At 34.2% G+C, this 27,827-nt stretch overlaps 2 protein-coding genes and 1 long non-coding RNA gene across 3 annotated transcripts; 2 read left to right on the forward strand and 1 right to left on the reverse strand.

Moving 5' to 3' along the window:
- The first annotated feature begins 851 nt into the window (after positions 1 to 851).
- On the forward strand, positions 852 to 12,491 carry LOC108216056 (ATP-dependent DNA helicase SRS2-like protein At4g25120). Its single transcript, XM_017388717.2, has 29 exons — positions 852 to 1,110; positions 1,245 to 2,409; positions 2,499 to 2,540; positions 2,694 to 2,857; positions 3,536 to 3,737; positions 4,750 to 4,806; positions 4,882 to 4,987; positions 5,073 to 5,206; positions 5,332 to 5,406; positions 5,559 to 5,684; positions 5,764 to 5,892; positions 5,983 to 6,066; positions 6,408 to 6,521; positions 6,670 to 6,770; positions 6,854 to 6,920; positions 7,209 to 7,259; positions 7,834 to 7,911; positions 8,240 to 8,446; positions 8,551 to 8,589; positions 9,250 to 9,321; positions 9,433 to 9,519; positions 9,603 to 9,659; positions 10,395 to 10,603; positions 10,692 to 10,785; positions 11,017 to 11,067; positions 11,402 to 11,464; positions 11,633 to 11,692; positions 12,142 to 12,204; positions 12,326 to 12,491. Exons 1-29 carry the CDS (start codon positions 971 to 973, stop codon positions 12,413 to 12,415), a joined length of 3,927 nt encoding a protein of 1,308 aa, XP_017244206.1. The 5' UTR covers positions 852 to 970; the 3' UTR covers positions 12,416 to 12,491.
- Positions 12,492 to 15,357: 2,866 nt separating this feature from the next.
- Positions 15,358 to 18,643, forward strand: LOC108216908 (histone-lysine N-methyltransferase, H3 lysine-9 specific SUVH5). The gene is made up of 2 exons (XM_017389770.2): positions 15,358 to 15,503; positions 16,277 to 18,643. The coding sequence occupies exon 2, from the start codon at positions 16,336 to 16,338 to the stop codon at positions 18,469 to 18,471; it is 2,136 nt and encodes a 711-aa protein (XP_017245259.1). The 5' UTR covers positions 15,358 to 15,503; positions 16,277 to 16,335; the 3' UTR covers positions 18,472 to 18,643.
- A 1,212-nt stretch (positions 18,644 to 19,855) lies between these two features.
- Positions 19,856 to 23,438, reverse strand: LOC135151972 (uncharacterized). The gene is made up of 3 exons (XR_010290987.1): positions 23,054 to 23,438; positions 21,077 to 21,270; positions 19,856 to 20,155 (listed from the first exon to the last, which is right to left on the reverse strand). It is a non-coding gene; the product is annotated as an uncharacterized LOC135151972 (long non-coding RNA).
- Between the last annotated feature and the right edge of the window lie 4,389 nt (positions 23,439 to 27,827).

Below are 27,827 nucleotides of genomic sequence, written 5' to 3' on the forward strand. Positions count from 1 at the left end.
ATTATGCCCAGCATAAAATCGTCACTGGATTACTTTCATATGTTTGGTGCAAAATGCCACGTTTTGAAGGAAGAACATCTTAAAAAGTTTGATACTATAACTGAAGAGGCATTTTTCTGAATTATTCTTTGAAGTCAAAAGCGTACAGGGTATACCTAATGACGATAAACCGATTGAAAACATCAATGTAATATTTGACGATACCTAACTCTCCAGTTTCCAAAAGAAAAATGAGCCCGATTTTTTAGGGTTTGAAAAGTTTACGAACAGCTATATGAGGGGGGATGAATCTGAAACTGTTGCTAGGAAAACTAATGCAACCGAAGAGAATGCTAATTCTGAATCATCCGGAGGAAGTGCTGGTAACAATGTAAACTCAAATGATCGTTCTTTTCACAATGGCCAAAGTGGAGCAAGTTAAAACATAATTTATATTTATATTACTTAATTTTTATAATAATAAAAATAAAAATTTAATCTTTTAATAAAATAAATTGATTTGATCACTCAAAAGTCAATAAAATAATTGATTGATTGAATAACTCTGATAGAGATACTGTTGTATTTCTATGACTAATATATAAATATTTAATTTATATAAATAAATAAATTTAATTTAATATTATTATGTGAAATAATAAAAAACAAATTATATAAGTACATTATTTATTATTAATATATGTGGATTTGTATTTTGTCCTAATGAGGCGATTAAAAGAAAAAAAGTTCCATTTCCATTAATACATCGCAAAAGCCAAGTGGACTGGGGGCCGATAAACCCGTGAAGCGGTACAGCCCAGCCCTGAAAAGCCCAAATTTCAAGATAAATACCCAACGGAGGGAAAAAACAAATTTAAAACCTGGTTTACAAACGAGCCAAAACTTAAATGCCTTCTAGGGTTTATAAGTTTATAATCAACAATTCTAATATTTTCTCTGATCATTTCTGCGTTGCATCTCCGTGTTCAACATGGAAAATAAACACAATTCATCTCTCGAAGGCAGCGTGTTATCAGCCGAGCAACGGTCTCGAATTTCGCAAAATTACAGAGCTGCTAAGGCCATTCTTGATCGGAAACGACGCCGTGATTCCGATCAGCTTTTGCTTAAGTAAGCGCTATACGATACGTATAAAGTGACATTATATTGTTTACATGATTGTTGTATTTTTTTTTTAATTTTTTATTTGTGTCTATTTATTTGTGTTTTAATTTATTTAAGTATGTGTTATTATCCTGTTTTAGAAAACATGTTGCCAAAGAGATTGATTGTTGTCCGGCTTCGGTTCCGGTTCCGGTGAATAAGAGGGTTCCTCTTTCGGACATTTCGTCCAACAATTTAAACCCGAGTTTTTGGGAGAGTGCTAAGTTATTGGATAGTGAGTGTATTGGAGATGGTTTGGGGAATACGATTGGGAAAAGTGTTGGTGGAAATGAAGTAAATGTTCCCTTAAAGCAAGGGAGTGGTTGGGATACGTTTAGAACCTCGGTTAAACCTGTAATTGGCAATGGAATTGAATTGAGTGGGGGTATCGGGGGTAATTTAACGAAAGAGGTTGTTTGTGCTGAGTTTGGAAAGGGGGTTGGTTCGTATCAAAGCACAACTCAGAGGCCTGATTTTAACCGGAGTTTGTGTTCTGGGAACATGACTACTAGTAGGGTTGGATTAGGTGATCGTGCCCCAGTTAATTTGAGTGTGGGGAAAATGATTAAGGTGGACGAGAACGGAAAGACTGGTGATCCTTTCAAAACCCCGACTAGACAAGTAAAATGTAATGGAAGTTCATTTTCTGCTGGTGTAGGTGGAAATGTAAGTGGATTAAGTAACGGTGTCTCAGCTGAAAATAAACCGGTTGCGGATATACGTAAAAGACCAAGCACACAGCATGATATCATCAAATCCAGTGAGGGTAGCTCTATTGGTCCGTTAAGTACAGTGACTGTGAGCGATGGTTCCAGGATGAACTCTTACATTACTCCTGTGAGACAAGTGGGGTATCCTTGTTTGAGGGAGTCATTTGGCTTCTTGGACGAAGAATTTGATGAGTCTATCTTACAACAAATTGATGCTTTATGTGAGAATAGGCCAAGAGTGATATCTTGTACAGATGAGATGGTTGGCAATGTGCAAATGAATGGGCAGTGTGCAGAAATTGATGACGGGGACTGTAAAACCAATGTCGGCTCAATTGGTATGGTGGAAAGTCTAAAATCTGGAGAGCTTTTGGATTGCACTGATGTTCTGGATTGTGTAGAAGACGGGTCTAAAGTATCTGAAACTTCAAAAACTAGCAGCATGCCCGAGGCATATGCAAAGTATATACAGTCTTTAAATGACAAGCAAAGGGAAGCAGCCTGTAGTGACATTTCAACACCTCTAGTCATTGTTGCCGGACCAGGAAGCGGTAAGGTCTGTGCACTTCTTTTTTTCTCTTTCTTTGTTTTTATCATGTTTTAATTTTGTCCAATTATAATGTTTTTCCTGGTTTTGTTCTCCAGACTTCAACAATGGTTGGGCGTGTCCTTATGCTGCTTAATGAGGTAACGCTATAATACTGAATGATTTGATAAACATGTTATCATGTTAATTATGGAGGCACCAGGCTAATTGATTTTTAAGTTGCTTGACATATTATTCTTTATATATTTATTTTCATTGTGCTTACTTTCCATTATCTTCGGTATCAATTTAAGGGCATTAGTCCTTCCAACATACTAGCCATGACATTTACTACGGCTGCTGCCTCTGAAATGAGAGATCGTATAGGAGCAGTGGCTGGAAAGGAAGTATCTAAGGAGTTGATGATCAGCACATTCCACTCATTTTCTTTGCAATTATGTCGTTCACAAGCTGAAAAGTAAGCAACTAACTTGCACCGTATAAGGTGCACATCACACTACACATTTAATGTGATGGTTTTAGTTAAAATAAAGTGTATGATGTAACTAAAGTTTTACCCTCAATTTCTTATAATATTACTAGAAATGTAGTGAATTAAATGCTTAGAGTGAATATGCAAATCCCTGTATTAGCCCCCAGCCATTTTCATAAAATGGTCTATACTAGTATGCTGTCTCAAGCTCAACTCTTTATTTTACATTTGATGATTCTATCTTAGTTGCTCCTAAATTTAGGGAATCTGGATTATTAGACATATCTAGGGCTTTATTCTTTTTATATTTTCTGCCTCTAATATTAGCCAATGTAACACTGTCTGCCAATGAGCGTATTAGAAAATTATTGAAAGTGTTATATCTATAGTGTTCCGATCACAGCATATCTTCAACTTGACATGCTTAATATGATCTTTTGTTTGAATGTTTTAACGCCCCTTAGCTCCTTCTCAATCACTCACAGAAATATATATTGGATTTAACTAATATGGTTTATACTATCTTTAATGTGTTAACAATAGTTATTGCTTGCTATTGGTATATTAATTATACACTCTCAAGACTATAGCCTAACCTAATCTTGTTGGTAATAACTCAATAACTCATCTTATTATATACTAAACTTTGGCTCATCCAATCAGGTTAGAACGTACCCCTGAATTCTTGATCTATGGGCAAGGGCAACAAAGAAGAGCTATCATAGAGGCTATTCGCCTGTTGGACAATGGAAATAATGGGAAAGATGGTGAAAATATGTGCAAACTAGGTAAAGAGTCTAATGACATAAATTCTCCCCAGTTCTCTAAAGATAAGGCCAAAAAATGGCTGAAATTTGTGACTCAGGTAAGTTTCCCTTTTTTTTTGCTGCTGCACTATTATGATGATTATCTTTTTAAGTAAAAAGAACTTCATCGTGCTTGACCTGCTGTCTCTTATTATGTACTTGGGAGTTAGACCTTGCTTGGTTGGTGTTAAATCATCAAATTGTGCTTATGGTATTTGATTAAATTATATCAGACCACTTTGCTGCTTATAGTTAAACTATGATAGATTTATTTTTAATTGCTTGTGTTATAGATATTACACATATGACATAACACGATATATATGCTAATCTTACTTGACTGCCTAATTCAGAATAAATTTGTTCAACGCCTTTCAAATGTTATATTAACAAAAAGTATATTGCCTACAAGTACAATTGTTTTAGACCCATATTGTGGTCCAGGGAGTTGAACTGAAGTCTCCCTGCGAGACTAGCTCTGATACCATGTTAAGTGACCAGTTCTCGTAAAACCTCATGTTGTTGGGAGGGGGGCTTACCAAGATCATATTGTATTCTAAAACTTGCTACTCATCTTTGCTAGGTGTTTAGATGTGATAATCTCTTATCGTCATATTATGTAATGAATTTTATTTTCATGATTAGTGGTAATGTTTTTAATTTTATTCTAGAGATATTATGCAATAGTGTGCTAATTCATTACATACAAATTACAATAAATATATTATAATGTATTTTTGTATATATTCATCACTGAGTGTTTACAATAAAATGGATGGAGACACCATATCAATATATCGTATTGGAGATCAACAAGATTACAAGAGCCACAATTGGTAATAATTTTTTGTGGGATACTTGCTATTTAGTTATAAGAACTTGCTTCCTTTCTCGCATAATTAGTACTTATAACTTATAAGGTGTTAAGCGGTAATTGATAGAATGATAGTTATAAAATAGTTTAATCCCATGGATCACAATAAAATATATTAAATACTCTATACCTGTAAGCACTGTGCGTCTCTAGTTTGCATCTTATAGCTACAACAATGCAAATATTATTTCTTTCAGGCTAAAGCTTCAGGAAAGAATTCACAGGACTTTCAGAAGTTGGGGAATGAGATAGGAGTAAGTTGAAAGTACGAAATTTGTGTTATTTAATTAATTGTCATGTCTCTAATCTTATGCGTAAATCTGGAACAGGCTGCAATTCTTCAAAACTACAGCAACATTTTAAAATCTTGTAATGCCCTGGATTACCATGATCTGATCACTTGTTCAGTGAAGTTACTAACTGATTTTCCTGAAGGTTCATATCATCTTGGGTTATTTAATACTTGAAAAGGAGTTATAATATTTCTAATTTATCTAAAAATTGTTCTTTTTTCTAATAGTGCTGAAGGAGTGCCAGGAATCTTGGAAAGCAATTGTTATTGATGAGTTTCAGGACACTAGTGCCATGCAATATAGTTTGCTACGAACTCTTGCATCCCATAACAGAATAACTATTGTGGGCGATGAAGATCAGGTTCATTTGATATATGAAGTCCCAGTTCCTTATTTTGAAATTTCATAATCTCCTTTCGACACAATGTTTTTTCAGTAAACAATAATAAAAATATTCTGATTGAAAAGCCATTTGCTATCTTGCAGTCCATTTTTAGCTTCAATGGTGCAAACGCTTTTGGATTCAATTCATTCCGTAAAGATTTTCCAATGTACAAAGAGGTTTGTTATTTACCAAAAAAAGGTTCTATTTTGTTGATGTTCTGTTCCTCGTGGGAATTTTCTGCAACTCAATCAGATCTACAGATCATGCTTAGCATACTTGGAATAAGTTCATATTACTTCAGCATGTTGCTCTATTTCTCTTTTTTCAGATAAGATTAGATAAAAACTATCGTTCAACTCGCTGCATCATTGAAGCTGCATCTTTCCTAATACGAAATAATGCAAAGCGTAGCCAAACAAAACGTGTACTTACAGATAATTCTTCTGGATCTAAGGTAAAGTGATCAAGAGAGCTGTTTCTTTATTTGATCAGGTTGAGTATTAGTGATTGATGATACGCATCCATTTACATAGATCACTGTCAAGGAATGCTGTAACGAGGATGCACAATGTGCATTTGTTGTGGATAAGATCTTAGAAAATACTTCTGATGGCACATCTAATAATTCCTTTGGAAATGTAGCTGTTCTCTACCGGAGGCAGGTCAAGATATTACTGTTTAAGCTTTGGTGATCTTTATTTTTGACTGCTCCTAGATTGTTGGGATGCTTGTTGAATTGCTTGTTGCTTTAGGTGTCAGGAAAAATCTTCCAGAAAGCCTTCCGAGATAGAAACATTCCGTTTAACATCCATGGTGTGGCTTTCTACAGAAAAAAGGTTTAGTGTTTCCCTGTTTTCATAATTTATTACATGTTTGTTCTGATTACGATGGAGGCACCAATCTAGGTCCGCTCTGCAAGTGCATCGTAGCATGAGTATAGTTATAATAAAAAAACATGTTTTTGATGCTGCCTAATTTGTATAATCTTGAAACTGTAGTGTTAGTTATCACTGTGTTCTCTTATCAATATGACCCGCAAGGCCACTTTGTTCATGTTACTATGATTTTAATATCTGGTTAGTTGATAGATTTGACGATACGGAGATTTTGACATCACATTTTTTTATAGACAGTTAGATGTTTTAGTTGTGATTGCTAATGTCTATCTCTGTTATAGGTAGTTAAATCAATTATGTCCATGCTTAATACAACCTTACCTGGCTGTGATGATGATTCATTTCGTCGGGTATTTAAGGCATTGCTACCTTTCGAGAAAGAGGAGAAGAAAAAGGTGATAAATACTAGTAAACAATAATGCTTTTCCTTATATCTTTCCATTTAATTAATTATCATTCTTTACCGCATATTTCCTTGTGAAAGTATAGGATTCTCATGCATGTTTCTGTTTAATGTTCTGTTCTCCCACTTCAAATTTGAAGGTAATTGAACACATTGACAAAATTTCAACTGTAAGGAGATGCACCTTCATATCTGCTGCTCGTGACATATTTAGTGCAAAGATCTCTGGTACCTTCAAGAGGTTCGTCAAATAGAGTATCGAACTACTTGCATGTGTGATATCTGTTAACAATTAACATCGTGATTATGTTTTATTGATTACAGGAGTCAGCTTACCCAAGGTCGCAAAGTGTTGCTCACTTTAGACATGATATTGAAACTTGTTAATCGGGTAATAAGATGTTATCTGGTTGCATGTTTTATGTTGATGTACTCCCATTACCATGTCTTAATTTAATAGTAGCAGCAACAGTAACAGTTCTAAAACTAGTGTACTATACATATTTCCAAGCAGTAAGGCGAAAGGAAGTTTAATGTATTTTTAGGAGGAACAGAGGAACCTTCTTGTACAGAATAAGCATTTCTTGCTTCAAATTTTATCCCACTTTAATTATTGAAAACATTTTTGTTCAAGAGAAATTCTAGTAATAATCTTCAATTTTCTTATTGATGCTAACAGGAACAGTCAATTTCAGCTGTAATCAGTTCGGTGGCAAACATGATACCTCAGGTCAAGTCTTTTCACATCAATATTGGAGTAGCAACTTGATTGAGGGCATCTTGTTTGCAGTTTTACGTACTAAGTTCATTACAAAATTTGATATTAGATATTTAGGATGTGCTTGTCTCTGTATGCCCTATGCTTACTACTCAGTCTATGATGTTCTTAAATATCAATTAATAAAATACTCGGACGACAATCTTAATTTATTATGGGCTTGTAAAGTAGCTAGAATCTGTGAGTTTGTTTTGTAGGACATGAACGGCAGCTGTAAAGACATTATAATATAGTAGATATGGTAATATAATATAGTTGACCTGGCTTTGAAAAAACATTTTTTTTGCCTCCTAAACAATCAATTCTGTGATGTCTAGTAAATGTGCATTGGATATGTTTCTCTCTTGCAGGCCTCTCTCTTTCTGTATATATAAACATTAATATATTTGTGTTTGTGCACACATGAAAGTGTGTTTACTCTGTACTGTTTGTTTCTCGACCAATGGTATATATTTTTCCTTATAACATGTATTTCTGAGCACTGGAATCAAAAATATAAGTGTGCTCTTTATCTTCTATTTTGTAGAAATACCTTCTTGAACAAAGGGCAGTAATAGATGTTGATGGAGGAAAGTTGTTGAATGAAGACAATGACCTTAGATCGGTATGTCTTGACCTTTATGGGAGTATCAAGTATTTTACCTATGCCAATATATATTACAATCATATTATGACAATGTTTCTCAACCATTTAATCCCAAATTAAAAAATTAAAAATCTGAAGGTGAGGTTTAAATGTATAGGAGTAAGTAAATGCCAAAGAATAATACCTGTAAATTTTAAAACTTATTCCCAGTCATTTCATATATTTGTGTTAAAAGATCAAGTGAGTTCAGTAAGACCTGTAATTATTGAAGCCAATGATTGAGCAACAGTGGTAAGCTCTAATAAACTGTGTAAATCTAGTGAACATCTGTTTCTCTTGAATGCAGGTGCTCCACTACCTATTAGATGATGTCTCTGAATATCTTAAATTGGAGAAGAGTGCAACTGAAAGGACAAAAAATGCAGCAGAAGAGAAAGGGTGCATAGATCTACTAAAGGGTTTTATTGATTATATATCTGTCCGAGAAAGAGAGAATTTTCGTTCTAGGAGACATGAAAATGAACATTCTGTCACCCTTACCACCATCCATCAGGTTTCTTTTTTCGCTCACATTGTCATACATCATGTTCCTGCCGCAAAATTGAATTAATGCGTGCTTTGTCTATATTACCAACCCTTACCTATCTTGAATCTCAGTCTAAAGGCTTGGAGTGGGACACTGTCTTTATAGTGAAGGTATGATTAGTACCATTAAATCTTCTCATTCTAAATTGTTTTTGTGCTGTACTATGTGCTTCACCTTACAATTTTGTCTAAGAAAGAAATGTGCAATCAATAATATAATTGCTTTCGTTAAACTTTAGACTTATCTAGTGACCACGTTTATGCCTACTAAGAACAAGTAGTATTCTTAATCAGTTGTCTAGAACTCCATTCCGTCTCCCAAAGACGAACCAACTGCTCCCTAACTATTATTAATTTACCTATTCAGGCTTATTCATTGATAACAATTGCTTGTTCCCTCTCTGTTTCTTTGTGTATATATTTGTAAAATTGGTTAAGATATCGAGTTTATATTATACTGCTGAACTGTCCTGAAAGAGGATGAATTAAAGCATATATCCTGTCATCAATTTCAGATTGACAGCTTAGCAATAAATAAACGTATCTGGTTATTCCTAATCCAGGACAAGTTACAAAGCATTTCATGCTTTGTTGGCAAAAATTCTGAGACAGGATGATCTACTACCTTGTATGTTATGACCATATGTACAACCTCCATGCAAAACAAAAAATAATGGTCGTGCATATGGCTCTGGTTTGTCCCTTGTAATAATGATCAATATCATTTGCCTTATAATAAGCAACTAACTAATATATGGATGATTGTTATAGGCAAATGAGTCTGAGATCCCGCTGTTGCACGAAAGTAATGGTGTTACACATGGATCTGCTTTATCTCTCGAGGTGAGAATGCTTAAGCATAAAACTATTCAGACAACATCTGGTTGTTTTTCGATATTAGAAGCTTCATATTCTTCTCAAGTATTTGATACACTTATCTTTGAATACATATAGGAAGAAAGGCGTTTGCTGTATGTAGCCATGACTCGTGCAAAGAAAAAACTTTTCATTCTTTATGTCCTTATGGATTCCAGTTGGCAGGTTTTTTCATGGCATCGAGTTTGATTTTCTTCTTCAATTTCCAATATTATTTGTCGACATTAGGGTTATGGTTTTTCTTTCAGGTCCTTCAACCTTCACGGTTTCTAAAGGAAATCCCTAAGCACCTCCAAGAGGGCGAGGTTTGCCTCCTTTTAATTTCGCTTACATAAAAGCATTTATTCAGCACAACTGTTTCCATGTTACTTTAATATTTGTTTTTACATAACTAGATGAACTTATCCCAGTTCTTATGAATAGCAATTTTCCAAAAGACTTTTGTTTCTTTCTATTTTCTTCATTTTTGTCTCATCTTATCTTATTTTAGTTTGGTTATATAAACTCTTACAACCACCTCATCAAGGTAGGATAGCATTTTTTTGCCCACAGCCTTGACCATAATTGTGGCGCTTTATGGTGTCTCAAAGTTTAAACATCGGTAGCACGGGTTATTAAAATTGGTAATATGGGGATATGTGTACATCTCAAAATGTCAAAGATATACAACCCCCAATCCACCACCTTCATGTTGCCTCGAAGTACCCGTGTTGGACGCTCGACACTCGGACATGGACACTTGGACTCGGACACTTATTTTAGGCCAAAAACATGTACATTTTTCAAAATATTACCGAGTCCGACACATGGACACGTATCCAGGTTGGACACTTCTAGCCGAGTCCGAGTAACATAGCCACAAAAACAAATGCATCTTCCGTTTTATAGGGGGTGGTGTACTTCATAGTCAATGTCTATACAGACATCATCTTCCTATATGGTTCATGTTAAATGTTTTAAAATATATTCGTGTTCCTCACAGCTGTTGGAATGTTTGATATACAACTAATATCACTTGACATTTTATGCTGTCTTTTCAGGATGAGGAAATCCTAAACAATCAACAGACTTTTTGTGGGGATCTCCCAGTAGAGACTCTCGATTACGTGAACAATGGGATACCAGTTAAAAGTGAATCTACTGAGACAGATATGATGCCTGATGAATCTAATAGTATTTCAGTAAATGAGGCCTCCGAAGATTCAATGGAACTAATTCAGGCATGCAATGGAAACAGTTTTATAAGAAGGTTCATCTATCTATATGACACTTTTATGCACTGAATGGAATTTCTATAATGATATTGGATAACTTAATTTGATATCTATTAATTATAGATTTAGTACAGAGGATCGAAGTGTTGTTTCCCACCTGTTCCATCAATGGGCCAAGAAGGCAGCATTTCAGGAACCAAAAAGGTTACTTGACAAGGTAATATTTTCTTACTCTTTTCCTATGGGAAAATGATAAGTTCTTTGCCTACCAATGTTGGAAGAGTATAAATCTGTAATATCGGTGAGTAGTTAACCACTTGAAGTCATACATACACTGTTTAAATTTACATTTTGTGTCCTAAATATGTGTAGAAATAGAAATCGAAATATATGGTAATGATAGTATATGCATGCATATATCCTGACTCCTGACCATGTGATTGGACAGGTCGGTTTTGTGATTGATGAGCGCCTGAGAATTAGAAAGAGTACACACAAGGTTATACCATTCCTTACTTTCTTGCATCATAGTTTCTACCAAGTGGCTTTAAATTTAATGATGTATTCAACTTACATTTTATCGATGAAGCAATTGTTAACTCCAATGTTATTATTATTCTTTAATCTTTTTAAATTTGCCAGTTATATATTTTCTTATTATATGGACTTGAAATACATTTTTTTTCCTCTTGACAATGGCCAATATGTCTTGGATATTGTAGTTCATTATGATAGCGAGCTTCCAATGAGAATGCTTTTAGCTTGGAATTTTAGTAAAAAATGTTTAGTAGATACATTTATAATATCAACACTCTTCTGGTCTTCCTTGTCAGGATGTATTGCGTGAACTGAAGTCCTGTTTGAGCACTGATGAGGCCTTTCAATATGCAGAATATGTAAGTATTTGTAGGTATTGAGAAAGATTTCAAATTAGATGTTAAGTAATTTTCTGTTGATCGCTGTCAAGTCTCAACGGCTATAATGGCCGATACTTTCAACTTTTCGATAATTGTTAACGTACATTGCAACTACTTCTGAAAATTAAAATTTTATATTAATAATAGGTTCTACAGTGGGAACGAATTCCTGCTGACCAGCGTGCTTACATAATGAAGGAGAAGCAGGTATTATAATTGACAATGACTTTATCTACATGCTGAGTTATACTAGTTGGTAGTTATTCTCCACTTTAAGCCATTTAGTAACTTCATTTCTTAACATTCAAGAAAACCTTTACTCTATTACTTATCAGCTTGTCCATGCTATAATTGTACTTATTAGAATAAGAGTATGAACCTCACTCAAACTTAAAAGTATGATAGCTGTTCTTACAGTTTATAGCTGCATGTTTTCGTAACTAAGCACAAATACAAGCAAACAATTACTACACTAGATGCTCCATCAGGCGCGCACCTTCAAAAGATCCATTTCAAAGTATTTGACGTTAGGCTACAGAAATTGATAGTTTATACGCACACACTATTAGTGATTCCTCGACAAACTAGTGTTAGATAGTATGTTCATTTCTTCAAATGTGATCTGTGGTTTAAGGATGTATTATCGTTACATTTAGGAACACTTTCTGAAGCAAAGGATTGAAAATGCAATGGGTTCATCAGAACCTACTCCTAAACAGGTACCAAAGAAGTCTATATCATATATAATCTAACATCTTTGAAAGGCTACTTCCTTCTTTTTTCCTTCTTGCGAAATATCCTGGACTTCCCTATATCTATATGTTCTTTTGACAATTGCAGATTGGTTACTTGCGGAGTCTAGGATGTACCATTGTTCCAACATCTCGTCTTCACGCTTCTCGTTTGATTGAACAGTACAAAGCATTGTGAATAAAATTATACCTTGCGACATTGTTTATACTTTATATTGTTGAGCATCTATATATAAAGCAATCAGTTAGGATAAGGCTCCATCGTTTGGTTCGCGGAGTATCAATGTGTTTTGGTTAGCGTGAAAATTAATATATTTAATTTGAAAAATTAAGTTAGTAGAAATAATTTAAAAATATTAATAAAATTGTTATGAGTATTATATGTTTCCTACTATTCATCTAATCTTATATATTTATATTTAATTACTTGAACATAGATAAATATGAGAAATATATGAGAAATAAAGTTCAATCCAATATCATCGTAATTGGAAGTGGCTCATCTTAATTTCTGGCCCATGATTATTGAACCGATTTAAGTTAAATCTGTCCAAGACTTAACCGAGTAAACATCTCGGAAAAATTAAAAGTAAAATTTTCAATGTGGAAAAGCAAAACAAGAATATCTTGTTGCCAGACTTTCCTGATGCCAGTGAGTAGCTAGCCTGTAATAGTGAAAGTGTAGAATAAAGTAGGTTGTCACCCGACTCTATAAATTGCAACGCATCAAAAAGATCAAAATATACATGTGGTGTTTGTTTGCGAAAAGTAGAAAGTGCTTTGTGCTTCTGTTTTTTTTGACCCGTTTGTGTAAAAAAGTAGATACACTTTTAAGAAGCTGAGAATTCTAACTTCTCTCTCACAGCTTCTGCTTATTTTTCAAATATTTTATTAACTTATTCACTTCTCACTTCTGCTCCAGTTCTTTACTATAAGTAAGAAGTCACTTATTTTAAATTAATCCAAACGACCCCATAATTAAAGGACTTAAATGTGCTAAAAAGCCCATTGTTCTAAAAAAACAAGTTAGGATCAATTGAAATAAAGGTAGTGCTGTTAAGAATTGCTGTGCTGGTAAAAAAAGTGCTGTTGTAGAAATCAGATAACTGTTTGGTATTTTTTTTTATACTTGCTAATTTTGAGTTATAATATAAAAAAATAATTTTTTTGGTAAGTTTTTATAGTGAAATTTATAACAGCTTTCTGCAAAAGCTGAAAACAGCTTTTTCCAAAAGCATGTGATAATCTGCTATTTTTAAAAGCAGCTTTTCAGCTAAAAACTGCTACTTAGCAAAGCTGCTTTTAGATTTACCAAACAATTTTCACATGTTTTTTAGCAAAAAACTGCGGTTGTTGTCTGCAACAACAACCCCAAACAGTATCTAAAAACATGTATGATCAATTATTTCAATCCTGTGTTTTTCACGTATAAGACAAGCGTTTAATTAGATCAGAATTCTAGGGGTGTATTGAGATTGGATTGAATAGTTTTTTTTTTTTTTTGAAAATAGAATTAGTTATTTTTAATTTATGAATTTTAATGAATTATATTTGATTTTAATTTTGTGTGGATTATTGTTAGAATGTCGCAGGTTTGATGCATATTTTTCAGGATGTAAGTACAATATTTCAAAATCTAATAGATTTTGATGAGATTTTAAAATCTTAAAACACACTAAATAATTCAACAAAATCTATCATCTTATGAAATGCAAAAAAATTTATTAGTGTTTGCATATCATAAGATTTTATGGATTTTAAACAATATCAATTGAATACAATCAGATTTTGAAGAATAATTTAAAATTCTGGTTAAATATCACTCGATGTTGTAGCATATTTTAAAATCACAATTGGATAACCCAATTTTTTTTTACATTTTTTAAAATCTGAATCAAACATTCTCGGGTATTAATTCACGCGGCTGGGGCATTTGGGTATCCGTTTAAATTAAAATTAAAAGACATGCAAAACAAAGCTTTCTCACAGCCAAAAAAGGAGACACCTGCAACTTGCTACTTCGAATATAATAATTGAAAATCGGTTAGAATTGACTCCACATCAGTGATGTGGAAACTTAGTCGTGTCCAACCATTTTATTTGGAAATATTTTGTTCTCTCCTTTACAACACTAACACTTTCACCCTGTTCAATTTCCTAATAGGTTTGTTCTATAATTTCTATTCTTTATTCTCACATTGGAAGTGATTACGGGAACATAATTCTCGTGGGCATTTCGGTTGTCTCAGGGAGTTTAAATGCGATTTACACATGCAAAATTTACCAGGTACGAAACCTATCTCATAAACTCAAGAAATCGTTGCAATATCTAGTCAACAAGAGTCCGGCGGTGAACTATTTCATCAACGTTAATTATCTCAACTTTCATAAATGCAATTTTTTGAGATCATAATCGCTAAATTTAGTAATAATTAAAATTAATATACTGGATTTAATATTGAATCTCATCTATATTCAAAAATTAAATATAGAATTTAAATCTAATATAAAATCTTACAATAACAGTATCAAATAATGTTATGTTAAGAAAATTGTTAAATTCTCACTTACACACACACATTAATTATAATATAATTTTAATTAAGTTAAAGCTAGAACTTAAAAAAAAAAGAAGCCGCAAAGTCTTTTTTACAGTTCTATATTTTATATAAAGTTGAAGGAATGTTAAAAGAACAATCTATACATCATATAGTTATTGAAACTCAGGACCTACAAAATCTTTTGTGCTGGGGTCCTAGGATCGAAATAAACTGAGAATCGAATCTGAAAAAAGAAAAAAAAATGAAATGCAAAAAATTATAACCATAATCAAAGCAAACTGAGAATCGAATTTGAAAAAAGAAAAAAAAATGAAATGCAAAAAATTATAACCATAATCAAAGCAAAAGAACGACGGGATAAATATATCCACGGCTAGTAAAAATAATTGAAGAAAAGAACCGCACGATAAAAATTTGAAAAAACGTCACAATGAGTGTAGCGCTGTAGAATTAATGACATGCTATTAGTGAACATTTTCAAGTATTTGAAACAAAGTGCACTGTCACACGAAACAAGCAAATTTGTATGTATACTTTGTATCTATAATTTCAATGTTTTGAATGTATTATGTTCACGATTCCCAATACACAAGTCTCTTGGCATTCTCTTCCTCTTTCGTCTCAGTCTGTGCCCTAACTCTTCGTCTTCCTCGCATCTTGCTTCTGGTTTGTAGCAAGTTCTCAACATTTCTGCAACTATTTTTGGTAAGTACGTTACTTGAGAGTTTTGTATTGTGATTATTATGTTAATACGTGTGTATATGAAGTTCTTAATTTATGCTCGTTTTTACAGTACGACTTTTGTGCATCATTCGTCTTCTGCGTTTTGTAATCGTCTTGTTCGCTGATTGTTTGTTTCGCTTCTGTTTGATTCTCTGCAGTGATTACGAGTCCTGTGTGTTAGTACCTTTTCTTATCCTTTTTTAAAAAAAAAATAATATTTTAGGTTTTTATTTTACCTAATGCTGCATGAAGAGATTGATAGTCGTGTTTGAATGATTATTGTAATTGATGACTTGAATTAGAGAACTGTAAAAGCGGTGTTTTTGTTTTGTTAAATTTTTGGATAAGTTGTAGAATGATGTATTTGAGTTTGAAGGAGAGATCACGAGCTGGAGGACATGGCGTAGTTACCGTAGATACTGTGTTAGTAAAATTACCTCGGGAGATGCTTTTCACATGTTTGATGTGTTGAATTGCATGCAAATCTTGTTTATATGGAGACATGGTATTTATGCTTAAGATAAGTTATACACATTTTTGGCATGTATTCGTTCTATGTTCTTACTCTGGAGTTGTAATGTTTGTATGTTGAAGATGAGAGTCCGTGAATACGGAGTTTTCTGGATGTGTTTAATTTAGACATGTAATCGAATTTTCTGCTATGTTGTTTATGAGTTTGTTGACTCTTAAGTCTAATATCTGATATGCTTTCTGGTATTGAATTTACTTTTGACAGACTTCTTCTTATATTTTAGGTTAATAGTGCAGAGCTTTGAATTGAGTCTTAATTGACGAAATTAGTAATTTTTTGCTAATGATGCACTCGAAACGCCGACATGAACCAAGCAGTTGTGAGGGCTCTTCTAGGCAGGGCTGTGGCAAGCGCCTACTAGTAAATCAGCATCAAAAGTCTCTTGTGCCACGTGTGAGATATCTGGAATTTGAAAGGGAGACAAGAGAGATAACACCATCCCTGTCTTCTGGTTTATCAGCACTAGCTCCTGCAACAGGCAACTCGAGAGAGCAATTGATGTCTTGTGATAAGAAGGTTGTTGACCCTACAAAGGGGAGAAATAGAAGAGAAGTAGTAATGTGGCCGCCAAAACCTATTAGAACTGCTATATTGTTAACAGGGGGGTTAGATGGAATTTCAGAGCCAATATACTTTGACAACCAGATCACGAAAATACCTCACAAGCATTCTCGACCACCTCCTAAGAATCTAGATGATGAGGAATGTAGGCTTTTGCATGAGATTATACAAATGGATAATAAGGTAGGATTTCGAGATAATGAAGGTACAAGCAAATCAGCAGAAAATGCTTTGGAAGCTATGGGAGGTTTTGGGCTTACTGGTAGTAAAGAAGCTACTCAGTCTGAAAAGTCAGTTAGACCATCTGTATGTGAGAAAAGTCTGGAAGCTGGAGAAGAACATAGTATTGTTTGGTCATCCGAAAGGAATAGGTTACAATCAAATTCGAGGTTCCATTTGGTCGGTGGTAATAGTATTACTGGAGGAACCAACTACGATGACCAGACAGATCTTTGTCGTGACAAGGTAATGAAGGTATTAGATCTGTTTAAAGATACCTTAAAAAAGGTTCAGCTAGAACAGAAAATGAAACCAAATGGACAAAGAAAGGGTGGTGTGAAGATGTATATGGAGGCAGCAAGGCAACTTAAAGAGAAACACTTATGGCTTAATGTGAATAAATCTATTGGAGCTGTACCTGGTGTTGAAATTGGTGACCACTTTCAGTCAAGAGCTGAACTGGTCATTATTGGCCTACATAAAGATTATTTTGCTGGCATAGATTATATGAACATAGATGGAAAACTTTTGGCCACCAGCATTGTTGCGTCTGATCGCTATGGTGATAAAAATGAATCCTCAGATGTCTTGACTTATATGGGCGAAGGTGGAAATCATGTGTTCAGCTCCAGTATACCTGAAGATCAAAAATTAGTACGAGGTAATCTTGCATTAAAGAATAGCAAAGATAAGAAAGCTCCGGTGAGGGTTATTCGAAGTGGTCAAAATATCATGAAGGAATCACGACTCATTTATGATGGGCTGTATTTAGTCACTGATTTTTGGAATGAAGTGGAGCCGGGTGGGAGGTTGGTGTACAAGTTTCAGTTAAATAGAATGCAGGGACAACAGAACCCTATAAGGTTGGACGCAATGAAAGGATCCAGGAAATTTAACAAAGCATCGCATGCTTCTGTGGTTCTTAATGATATTTCCAAAGGGAAAGAAAATACGCCAGTTCGTCTGGTAAATATAATTGATTGTGAGAAACCTCCACCTTTCAAGTACACAACTAAGATGATGTACCACTCTCAGGAGTTTGTCGTCTCCAGGTCTAGTGGCTGTGATTGTCTCGATGGGTGCTCAGAAGATAACCCATGTCCTTGCATCATCAAGAATAATTGCAGATTTTCTGTGAACAATTGTGTTTCCACTGCTGAAAAGGAGCCTATTGTTTACGAGTGTGGTCCTTGTTGCAAATGTCCCTCAGGTTGCAAAAATCGACTGAGCCAAAATGGTATCAAACTCCAGCTAGAGGTTTTCAAGACTATACCAGGGGGCTGGGGTGTTAGATCAAGAAATTTTATCTCAAAAGGGAGGTTCATCTGTGAGTATGTTGGAGAGTTGCTTCAGTTCAAGGAAGAGGAGGGAAGAATTGATTTCGACGAATCAGCAGTTGATGCTGGAAATTTCTATGGCACTGAAGACTCAAGTTCCTTTTCAGAAGATAACGATGATGTGGAAAATGTGAAGTTTGGGAATGTAGGAAGATTTATCAGGCATAGCTTTTCTCCCAATTTGTATGCCAAGTGTGTTCTCTTTGACCATGAAGACACCAGCAGGCCTCATGTTATGCTGTTTGCTGCCAAGAACATTGCTCCACACACAGAAATGACTTTCAACTACAAGCTGTGGTGAGTGAAGTGATTATATCCTACCATATCTCCTGGGGTAGGTTAGAATATATAAGCAAGTAGACTAGTGACTAGTGAGCGGTATAATATTCACGCAATGTAGGTTATAATACTGTCTCTAACTATGTGTACATATATATACCTATATGATCAATCTCAAATTTCAGAATTCTGTTAGTATATAGCTACTATTCGCAAATTGAAGTTTATTTGTTCATGAAGTAATTGTATGTTCATTTAGGTTCATGACTGGTATCATGGTAAAGACTAAACGAGGACAATGTGTATTGTTTTTTTTCTGTTGATTATTGCCTAGATTCTAAAGTCGTATTTCATTTGAATAAAGGAAAATTGTAGTAGAGTTTGAATAAACATTTCATTTGAATGCGCGGGTGTGCATTCATTACATCTGGGAGCTGCTCGATTGCAATTCAATCTTGTTTTTACTATTTTTTTTCCCGTTCAACCATCAGAACCTGCTCCAACATGTTCTTTCGAACGTTTTGATGGTTACCAGTGAATTCTAATATGTTAATTAATTTATCTATATTCTAAAGAGGAGCAGCTGTCGTGAGTTGTGACTTAATTGTCTTTATACGTAGAAGGAAGAATATGTTAAGAACCCAGCAAAAGCCTGGCGCTTGGATGAACAAAACAGTACTCCCTCCGTCCCTAAATACTTTTCCTGTTTGTACTTTTCACGTTTGCCAATACACACTTTTGATCGTTAATATCTTTCATTTCGCAGTAGCATTAAATATAAAAACTTCACCGTATTAAAGTACTCGTGAATACGAATCTAACAAGATCACTCATGACTATATTTAGTTTTATATATTAGATGTAAATTAGTAATTTGTCTCATGTTATGAACAGTACCGACATTACAAATAGGAAAAGAAAAAAGAAACGGAGGGAGTATAAAGCAAGCGCAAGTCTAGCTTTCCGTTGAGAACAGTACAAATTTTGGGTGGAGATAGGAGGACATGTCTGTATCCGTATACCCTGCACATGTACCGTATCTGTAAGATCTGCACATAAATGGCATTCGTATGTACGTTACAAAATTTTAAATGTGCTGTGCACTTATTTTCACGAATTTTATGGTAATTATTTGTTTGTTACAATTAGGACTTTTTAAATACTTAAATGCTAAGATTTGTATTTCTTTGGTTTCTGTGACGGTCCGAGAATCCGGGGGCCTGGATTCTGACGTCACCACATAAACCCATTTTTAAACACTTTTGAAAACCTGTATTTTTTTTTCAAAAGATAATAAAAATCAGAGAATTTAAAACCTGAAAACATTTAATAAAAGATTTGAATGAGAACATAAATCGAATGATTTCAAAACCTGAATTTCAAACTTGAAAGCCATAATAGGAGAATTTCAAGAGAACATTTAAACTTTAATAACTGATTCGAAAGAGAACATTTAAACCCCCTAAAAGCAACAGGATCGCATCCAGGTTACAGTATTGAAATTAGAATCTACCACTATTATTACACAACATCTCTTACCAATCAGATCATCCTCAATAAGAAGAATCACTGTCAACTATTCCAGCTTGCACCAACCTCATCAATTTTCCTGAACACTCCTCGACCACTGGGTCCTCAACTCTGTCTCCTCGCCTAGCATTAGCCTTACTCACAATCTCAATCAATCATCTCATCTTTAAGCCTTTCTGAAATGGTTAGAAAGGAATAGCAAGGGTGAGCAACAATGCTCAGCAAGTAATAATAAACAATGATAGTTCTGAAATGATATAATAGAAGTTCACGAGTTCAAGATATAAAAGGATTCAACCTGAGTTCATGGGTTCATGGTATTGTATAGAATAATTCACAATACCTTGCAGCATTTAAACTGAGAAATTCAATCTTTCCAAAGAATTATTGAATTGGACTATCACATTTTAATTAAAACCAAGGTTAGGCAGCTGATCAGTTCCGCACTAACCCCGAGCAGGCCCCGCCATGCTCTATCACTGGATCCAAGGCACTCATTGGCCTAACATGACCACGAATCTGGTCCACAGGTTTATATAAAAACAATAATCCAATTCTCTAATTCAATTCAAGAAGCCAATATAAATTAGCAGAATATCATCATAAATATCATCAACAACAGAATAATTCCAATTCAAACTTTGATAATAATCTATTCATAAATCATGATCCATCATTTCATAAATCACAGTTCAGGAAATCCTCGACTATTCAGTATCCTCCATTATCGGCTAAGCAACTGAATTTAGCCTGCTAAACCAGCATGACAATGGCGGGTTGAATAATCAAGAAGATCCCAATTCATTCAAAGCTCTAACTATCACTGAGCAACACATGCTTCAATGACAATCTGAACTTCGAATTAATTTGTAAAACGGAAATTCTTTAGAAACTTGAAGATTAGAAACAATGGGTTAGAATACTCGCACTTTCGAACATTGAAAAGAAAGGTATGAATACTTGAAACATATACCAAAGGAATGGATCTGAATATTTGCAATATATCCGAGAGAAAGGTTTAGGATACTTGCAACACATATAGAAAAGAATGGATCAGAATATGCAATATATCCAAAAGCAGGGTGTAGGATACTTGCCTTAAATCTGACTCCAGTCTCACATCTCTATCTCATCTTTCCACTTTCACAATCTATGCATCTCGTAATCTCTAGACCATCTCTAGCTATACTCTATTCGCCACTTCGCTTCGCTTACTCAATCATCCCTTATTCGCTTTGCAATACCAATCCGACTTTCTGACGTCTTCCAGCGTACACGTCTCGTCCAAATCCTTTATGAGAATAAGATAATACTATAGTCACTAAACAATATATCGCATACACATATCACGTATACCGATACCCACTTATATACCCCTTTAAACCTATCACATATCACTTAACACATAATCATGCTTTGACTCTAATATATAGTCATATCATTCTCCACATAGTATGTCACAATTCAAAACTCATATAAATCATATCGATAATCTGACAGAGTCTCGTCTATTTATAAGACTATCCACCTATCAACCTATTCTCAATCAACAACCAATCAACCAATTTCAATTCCTATAATCCATATGTTCTTATCCAATATCAGTCAAGTCATGACACTATGTCATTCAAATCATTTATCATGTATATAATATCAAGAATAAACATATATATCACGTAATCATCAATTAATAGCAATCAAATAACATATAATCACATTTTGCACATTTAACAAAAATTATTCAGATTCTCGACTCCATCATAATATTATGTCATATCAAACTAGACTTTATAAGCTTTCATCTCTCTTTCGTTTCACTCGATTCCGACTTACGAATCAAAAGTTATGACCACAACCGTTTTCTGACTCCGCTCTCAACATATAATACCTTACACTGATAGCAGACAACACATTACACATTAAGTCTCCCATCCCAATTGATTTCAAATCAATTCCTGGGTTTAAAATGATTTTTCGGGAATTTTCTGGAATTTTTAAACATTTTTCGGAATTAAAATCGATAAAAGAATCACTTTTCGGATAAATAATCAAGTCCCAAATACTTGAAATTGGACTTGAAATCATTCATAAACAATAATAGAGCCTTGAAAATAATTTAGAAAAATATTTCAAAGCTCGAAACTATTTTTGGGATTTTTAAATCAAAAAGGAATAATTAAATCCAAATAATTAATCAATTAAAATCAATTAATAATTAATTAAATTAATTAATCAATTAATATTTAAATTAATTGACCAATTAAAATAATTAATTACTAATTAAAATTAATTAATAAACTAATTTAGATTTATTTTTGAATAAAGAAATAATTAAAAACTATTTTTGAAATTCAAATAATTAAATAAAAACAATTTTTGAAAATTAAAATCAAAAGGTTTAAAGTGTCAGATTCATAAACTTTTAACACAGGGTGAAAAGTGTAACTTTTGAGAAGTTTGATGGACTGTTTGCGAAAAACGAAAGTGCAGTGCTTGCACTTCATCATCTTTACAAGTTGGGTGGCCAAACGGCAATTTGCCGCCGGCCACCACTAACTTCGCCGGATACGGCCACAGAGGCCACCACTGCCTCCCAGAATCTCCAGAATCACTCTAGAGGCCACCAGGAACCTATTCGTGCCATCACTTTAAGCAAACAATCGGCCATTTGGCCGTAAATCCCGCCGAGAAAACTCGACGCCGCCATGGCTGAGCTTCTCCGACGAACACGACCAGACCTCCTCCACTCGATTTGAAGCTACCAATCGATTCTACACCTCAAAATACACATGCTAGTACCTTCCAATCATACCCCGAACTACCAGATTACAAACCCCCAATTTCCAATTAAAAATATCCAAGAACACTCAAGAACATTCAAGAACACAACTAAATAATCAAACCCATTTTTCTAGGTGTTATGGAACTCAAAAATCAACATATAATATACCAAAACGACGAGAAAAACACGTTCTACAACATAGAAGCATCAAAACAATCAAACAACCAAGTTTGCAAAAATTCACTATTTAAATCTTAATAATTCGAATCTTAAAGCTTCAATTACTCCCTACCTGTGAATCTCAGGTTGTTTTTGATGATTGATTAGAGTTCTATTCTTCGATATCTTCGATTTGACTATTCGCACGCTTGATTCTGACTCCAATAACGCCTTCAAATCTTCGTTTGATTATGAAGAACACGAAGAACACCGCTCGGTTTCTCTCGGTATTCGTGCAGAGAAACTGGTGGAATGATTTTACGGGTGAAAATCAGCTCTAGAAAGGTCTATTTATATTTACAAATAATTGGTACCCCTTTGGATCGTTTATGACATGAAAATACGTATTTAATAGCTTTATATTAATAAAGCGGGGTCCAATCGGTACTGGTTTTCGAGATAATCATCAAAACGGGGCTTTTTAACTCAATTATTGGTCTGCGGGTCCCATTGCCATTATTACAAGATAAGGATGAATATAATAATCAAAATATCTCGTTTCACGCTTATCGAGACAAACTGGATAATTATCCACAATTAAAATATCCGAAAAACTCCGCCGGACCGACTCCGGGGAAAACCGTACTCCGGATCGAAAAAGTCAAAACACGAAAAATGTCCGGAATATTCAAATTAGGCTAAAGGTCAGTTTTGTTGAAACTTTCGGGAAGAAAATTTGCTACATCGTTACGAGTGGACGGTTTTACGGAAGTCAAATAATTAATCAATAAATATAAATATACGCAATTAAATCCGTAAATCGATTATAAAATCATCTAACATTCCATAAATCGATATGAAAATATCCAAATAAACTATATTTTCTCCTGAGCATATAGAAATTGAAATCTCTCAAATACGAACACATATGAGCAGTTAACGCAATAAACCAGATAATATAAAATTCACAAAAATTCATATATTAATCATATAATACTCATAATTAACCATAATTAATTAACCAACAAATCCACCAATACCACTTACTCACATCACACATATATTCACATAATATTCATACAGAATTTTCGAAACAATATATGAAAATCACTTTTGAAAATACAATTATTTATCAATAACACAATAACCCGGGGTTTAAATATAAAACCTTGAAAACTCCTTAAACTGGAATAAAATATTAAATCTTATTCCTTACTTTTTAAGAAAATCATTTATAATATTAATAAAGATATTTTTAAAATCCGGGTTATTACAATCTACCCTCCTTATAGGGATTCCGTCCTCGGAATCAGAGAAAGAAGGAGGACGCAATATTTGTAAAATCCATATTAATCCACAAAACAAGTATAATCATATAAAACTATTCACATAATCAATTCACTTTTCAACTAAAGCCAACAATAATATTTAGACAGATAGATTTATAACAATCAAATCTAAATTTAAAAATATGGGATATTACATTCTACCCCCCTTATAAGGATTCCGTCCTCGGAATCCTCCGAAGAAACTAAAACGTATCATTTATAAGATCGTGGTACACGCTTCATAATATCACATGCTCATCCGCCTTTGATCAACTTTGGCATACCTTCAAAGTTAAAGAAATAGGAAAATCAACACCTTCACAATTGCAAACTTCATTTCCCAAGAATCAATCTTTGGGAATTTCGGAAGAACAAGATATTTTCAAAATAGGTCACATTGGAATACAAGAGTGACTGGGAGATCAATACGATCAATTGAACTTAATGTTGCGTGTCCATATTAGACACTACTAAAGGTTGTTAACCTTCTTGTAATCACAACACACACAAGTGATGGCGTCCCATCCAACTCCTATCACACAGACATGTATACCTTGTGTCCCCTATAAATAGGGTTGTTCATCCCAATCAGATGGAAAGAATCCAAGAAATCTCAAGTAGCATCAAGGAATGTTAAGGATTATCGAGGAATATATTAAGGAATATCGAAAAGTTATCAAGGAATATCAAAGAATGTCAAAGAATATCAACGAATATTAAGGGATATCAAAGAATATGAAAGAATATCAAGGGATATCAAATAATATCAAGGAATTCCACTGTCTCTTCATAAACACGCCTTTATCATACACTGATTCAATACCAACTCACACCAATAATCAATATCATTATCATCTTAGAATGTGAGAAATTGAAGATCTCATTTATCAAAACTTTTGTAGAAAAGATATCATGATAATATCTCGCTGATGAGAAAAACAATGCAAAAGAATCTTTAATTGAAGAGAGGTATTGCCAAGGTCTTCTCACATTCCCGCTCTGCTTCAGTAAATCATTGTTCGATATATGTCTTCTTTTCAACGTTCTCGATAATCGATCGATGTTGACTCGTAATAGCCTCGTAAGATGTCATCGTAGACGTTATCGTTCGTAATAACTCTCGCCCATGTAGTCCACGTTCTCATGTTTCATCCAGTTGCCTTTGAAGTCCATAGCACAAACACGTAACGTATCTTCGATTGTCTGGATCATCAACCTGTGGGTTATGGGCCCACCTTGATGCCATTTGAAATCCCGATTAGCTCGAAGCGTTGTCGTCGAGGACTAACGTTCTAACTTACTCGCAGACATCACCTCTAATAACTGGACTCAACTCCACATACTCTCTATCATGCACTTCTCATCTATCAACCTCTATCCACTAATCTCTCCTTCTAATTCAACACAACTCATATTCTACACTAACTCTTCATATCTCACTAAAACCATATACATCTTCCAAATATCTGACATGGTCAACATACTATGAACCATGCATTTATATCATCCTCAAATCAATACAATAATCCAATTTCAAATATGCAGTATAGTCAGAATACTCTGAACTCTGCATTTTCACCATTCTCAACTCAATCATTCACTATCAAACTCTTCTATATAGGTCTAATACTGACCTTTCCCACAATTCACCATCTCAATTAATCAACATACTAGAAATCATATGTCTAAACTTAAGAATCCTAATCTCTTTAGATATCCACACTTAACTTGATCATCTAACTAAACTCTATGCTTCACTCACATCTCTAGACTATTCCTAAATAGTCCGACCATACCTCTATGTACCTGTGGCGCCCTCCAAACCCGGGTCAGAAGTTTGGGGTCCACATCTCAACATAAACCTGTAATTAATGATATAATATATATAGTGACCCTTCACTGTCCTTGGATCGCAACAGGTTAAAGTATAAAACAAGCCACAACACAACTTTAATTATTACAAACCCAAATCCCAAAATAAAAACTTAAATCTTACAAGCTTACACGCCATTTGTGTCTCGTTATTCAAACTAGTACATATATGAAAAGCCAGGTGCTGCTGATAGCTCTCTTCATCTCCTAGCCTGGAATCCTGACCTTACTACTAGCCTGAGGGTCATCGTTACCAACTTTCTCTGCCTTCACTGGAAAGAACATAAAATACCGCAAGAGTGAGCTAACCAGCTCAGCAAGTATAACAATATCAATTTAAAATATTAATCATAAGCTGAAGGAAACCAGTGTCTCAAGGAATCAATCTCAATACCAAGATTTGTTTTTTAAAGTACGATTAGAATTGGATATTGAATTTATTTTTAAAAATCAAAGGTTAGGCTGCTGATCAGTCAGACACTAACCCCGAGCAGGTCCCACCATGCTCGTTTACTGGATCCAAGGCACACATTGGCCTAAAGCGACCACTCATCTGGTCTGACCATTCATTTGGTCCCAAGTTTTAGAAAACTATCCAATTCTATCACAATCAAGATGATCAACAATATTATCCAATAAAATAGAAACATCAATATCATAAATAAATTTTGAAGCAGAAGCAGACTACTATTCAAAGTGTCTCAGATAGATCTCAAAAGGAGGAATGAGAAATAACTTCATGGTTTAGACAAGAATCAAACATTGCCTCCTAAGATGGCAAAGCATATCAAAGTGTAGCGTTTATATGAAGAAGGGTTCTAGGTTCACAAACAGAATCCAAGTATAAACGAATGCTGTTAAGATCAAGAAATTGGAGTTTATGGAAAGAATCAATCAACTGTAAGGTATATGCCATAACAGACGTTATTTGGGGTTGATCAACTGGTTACGGTCTGAAAGAAGAGTGATTGATAACTGGTTGAGGTATCGAGGGTATATTCTTGAAATGAAATTAGGTTCTTATGGTAACCATTTGGAAGTTTTAAAGATTGAAAGTTTACAATTGAAATAAGTTTCGTAGCAGGTATCAAAGAATCGGTCAAAGGTTCAAGAATCAATAAGGTAAGTAATCCATAATATAGTTCAAGAAATCTGGTTGAAGGTTCAAGAATCAATAGGATAAATAATCCATAAAATAGTTCAAGAAATTTGGTTGAAGGTTCAAGAATCAATAGGATAAATAATCCATGCGATAATTCAATAGGTCACAGGACTTCATCAGAAAGTTCACTAAATAATCACAACAGATACAACATATAATTGAAGGAAAGTCTGAGGGAACTTGCCTTATATAGCTGATCCCAAGTTTCAACTACGCTTGCTCGCTATACTACTCTATCACCACTTGCTTTCCCTTCCTACGTCTCGCTTCTTCTGCTAATCACAACAATTCTTTATCAATATATGATCTCATACTATTCTTATCATCACACCTTCGTAACGAGTTCCTAACTACCCTTCGTTTCATTTAAATCCGACTTACGGATCAAAAGATATATCAAAACAATCCTATAATGTTCATGTAGACACGTAACACATCAATCAGATATCACATAACACGTATCACATAAGATATTCGATAAAATTTATTTTTTTCAAAGAAGGTTTGAAGTCAAAAGGATTTTTCTGGCATTTTATATGAATTTT

The sequence above is a fragment of the Daucus carota genome, chromosome 4 (assembly GCF_001625215.2).
Source record: "Daucus carota subsp. sativus chromosome 4, DH1 v3.0, whole genome shotgun sequence".
NCBI lineage: Eukaryota > Viridiplantae > Streptophyta > Magnoliopsida > Apiales > Apiaceae > Daucus > Daucus carota.

Bases quoted from the DNA above. Each gene is read 5' to 3' on its own strand.
- LOC108216056 (XM_017388717.2), top strand. From the start codon at position 971: ATGGAAAATAAACACAATTCATCTCTCGAAGGCAGCGTGTTATCAGCC. The intron at 4,988-5,072 runs GTTCATATCATC...TTTTTCTAATAG, and splicing joins ACTAACTGATTTTCCTGAAG to TGCTGAAGGAGTGCCAGGAA. The intron at 7,912-8,239 runs GTATGTCTTGAC...TCTTGAATGCAG, and splicing joins AAGACAATGACCTTAGATCG to GTGCTCCACTACCTATTAGA.
- LOC108216908 (XM_017389770.2), top strand. From the start codon at position 16,336: ATGATGCACTCGAAACGCCGACATGAACCAAGCAGTTGTGAGGGCTCT.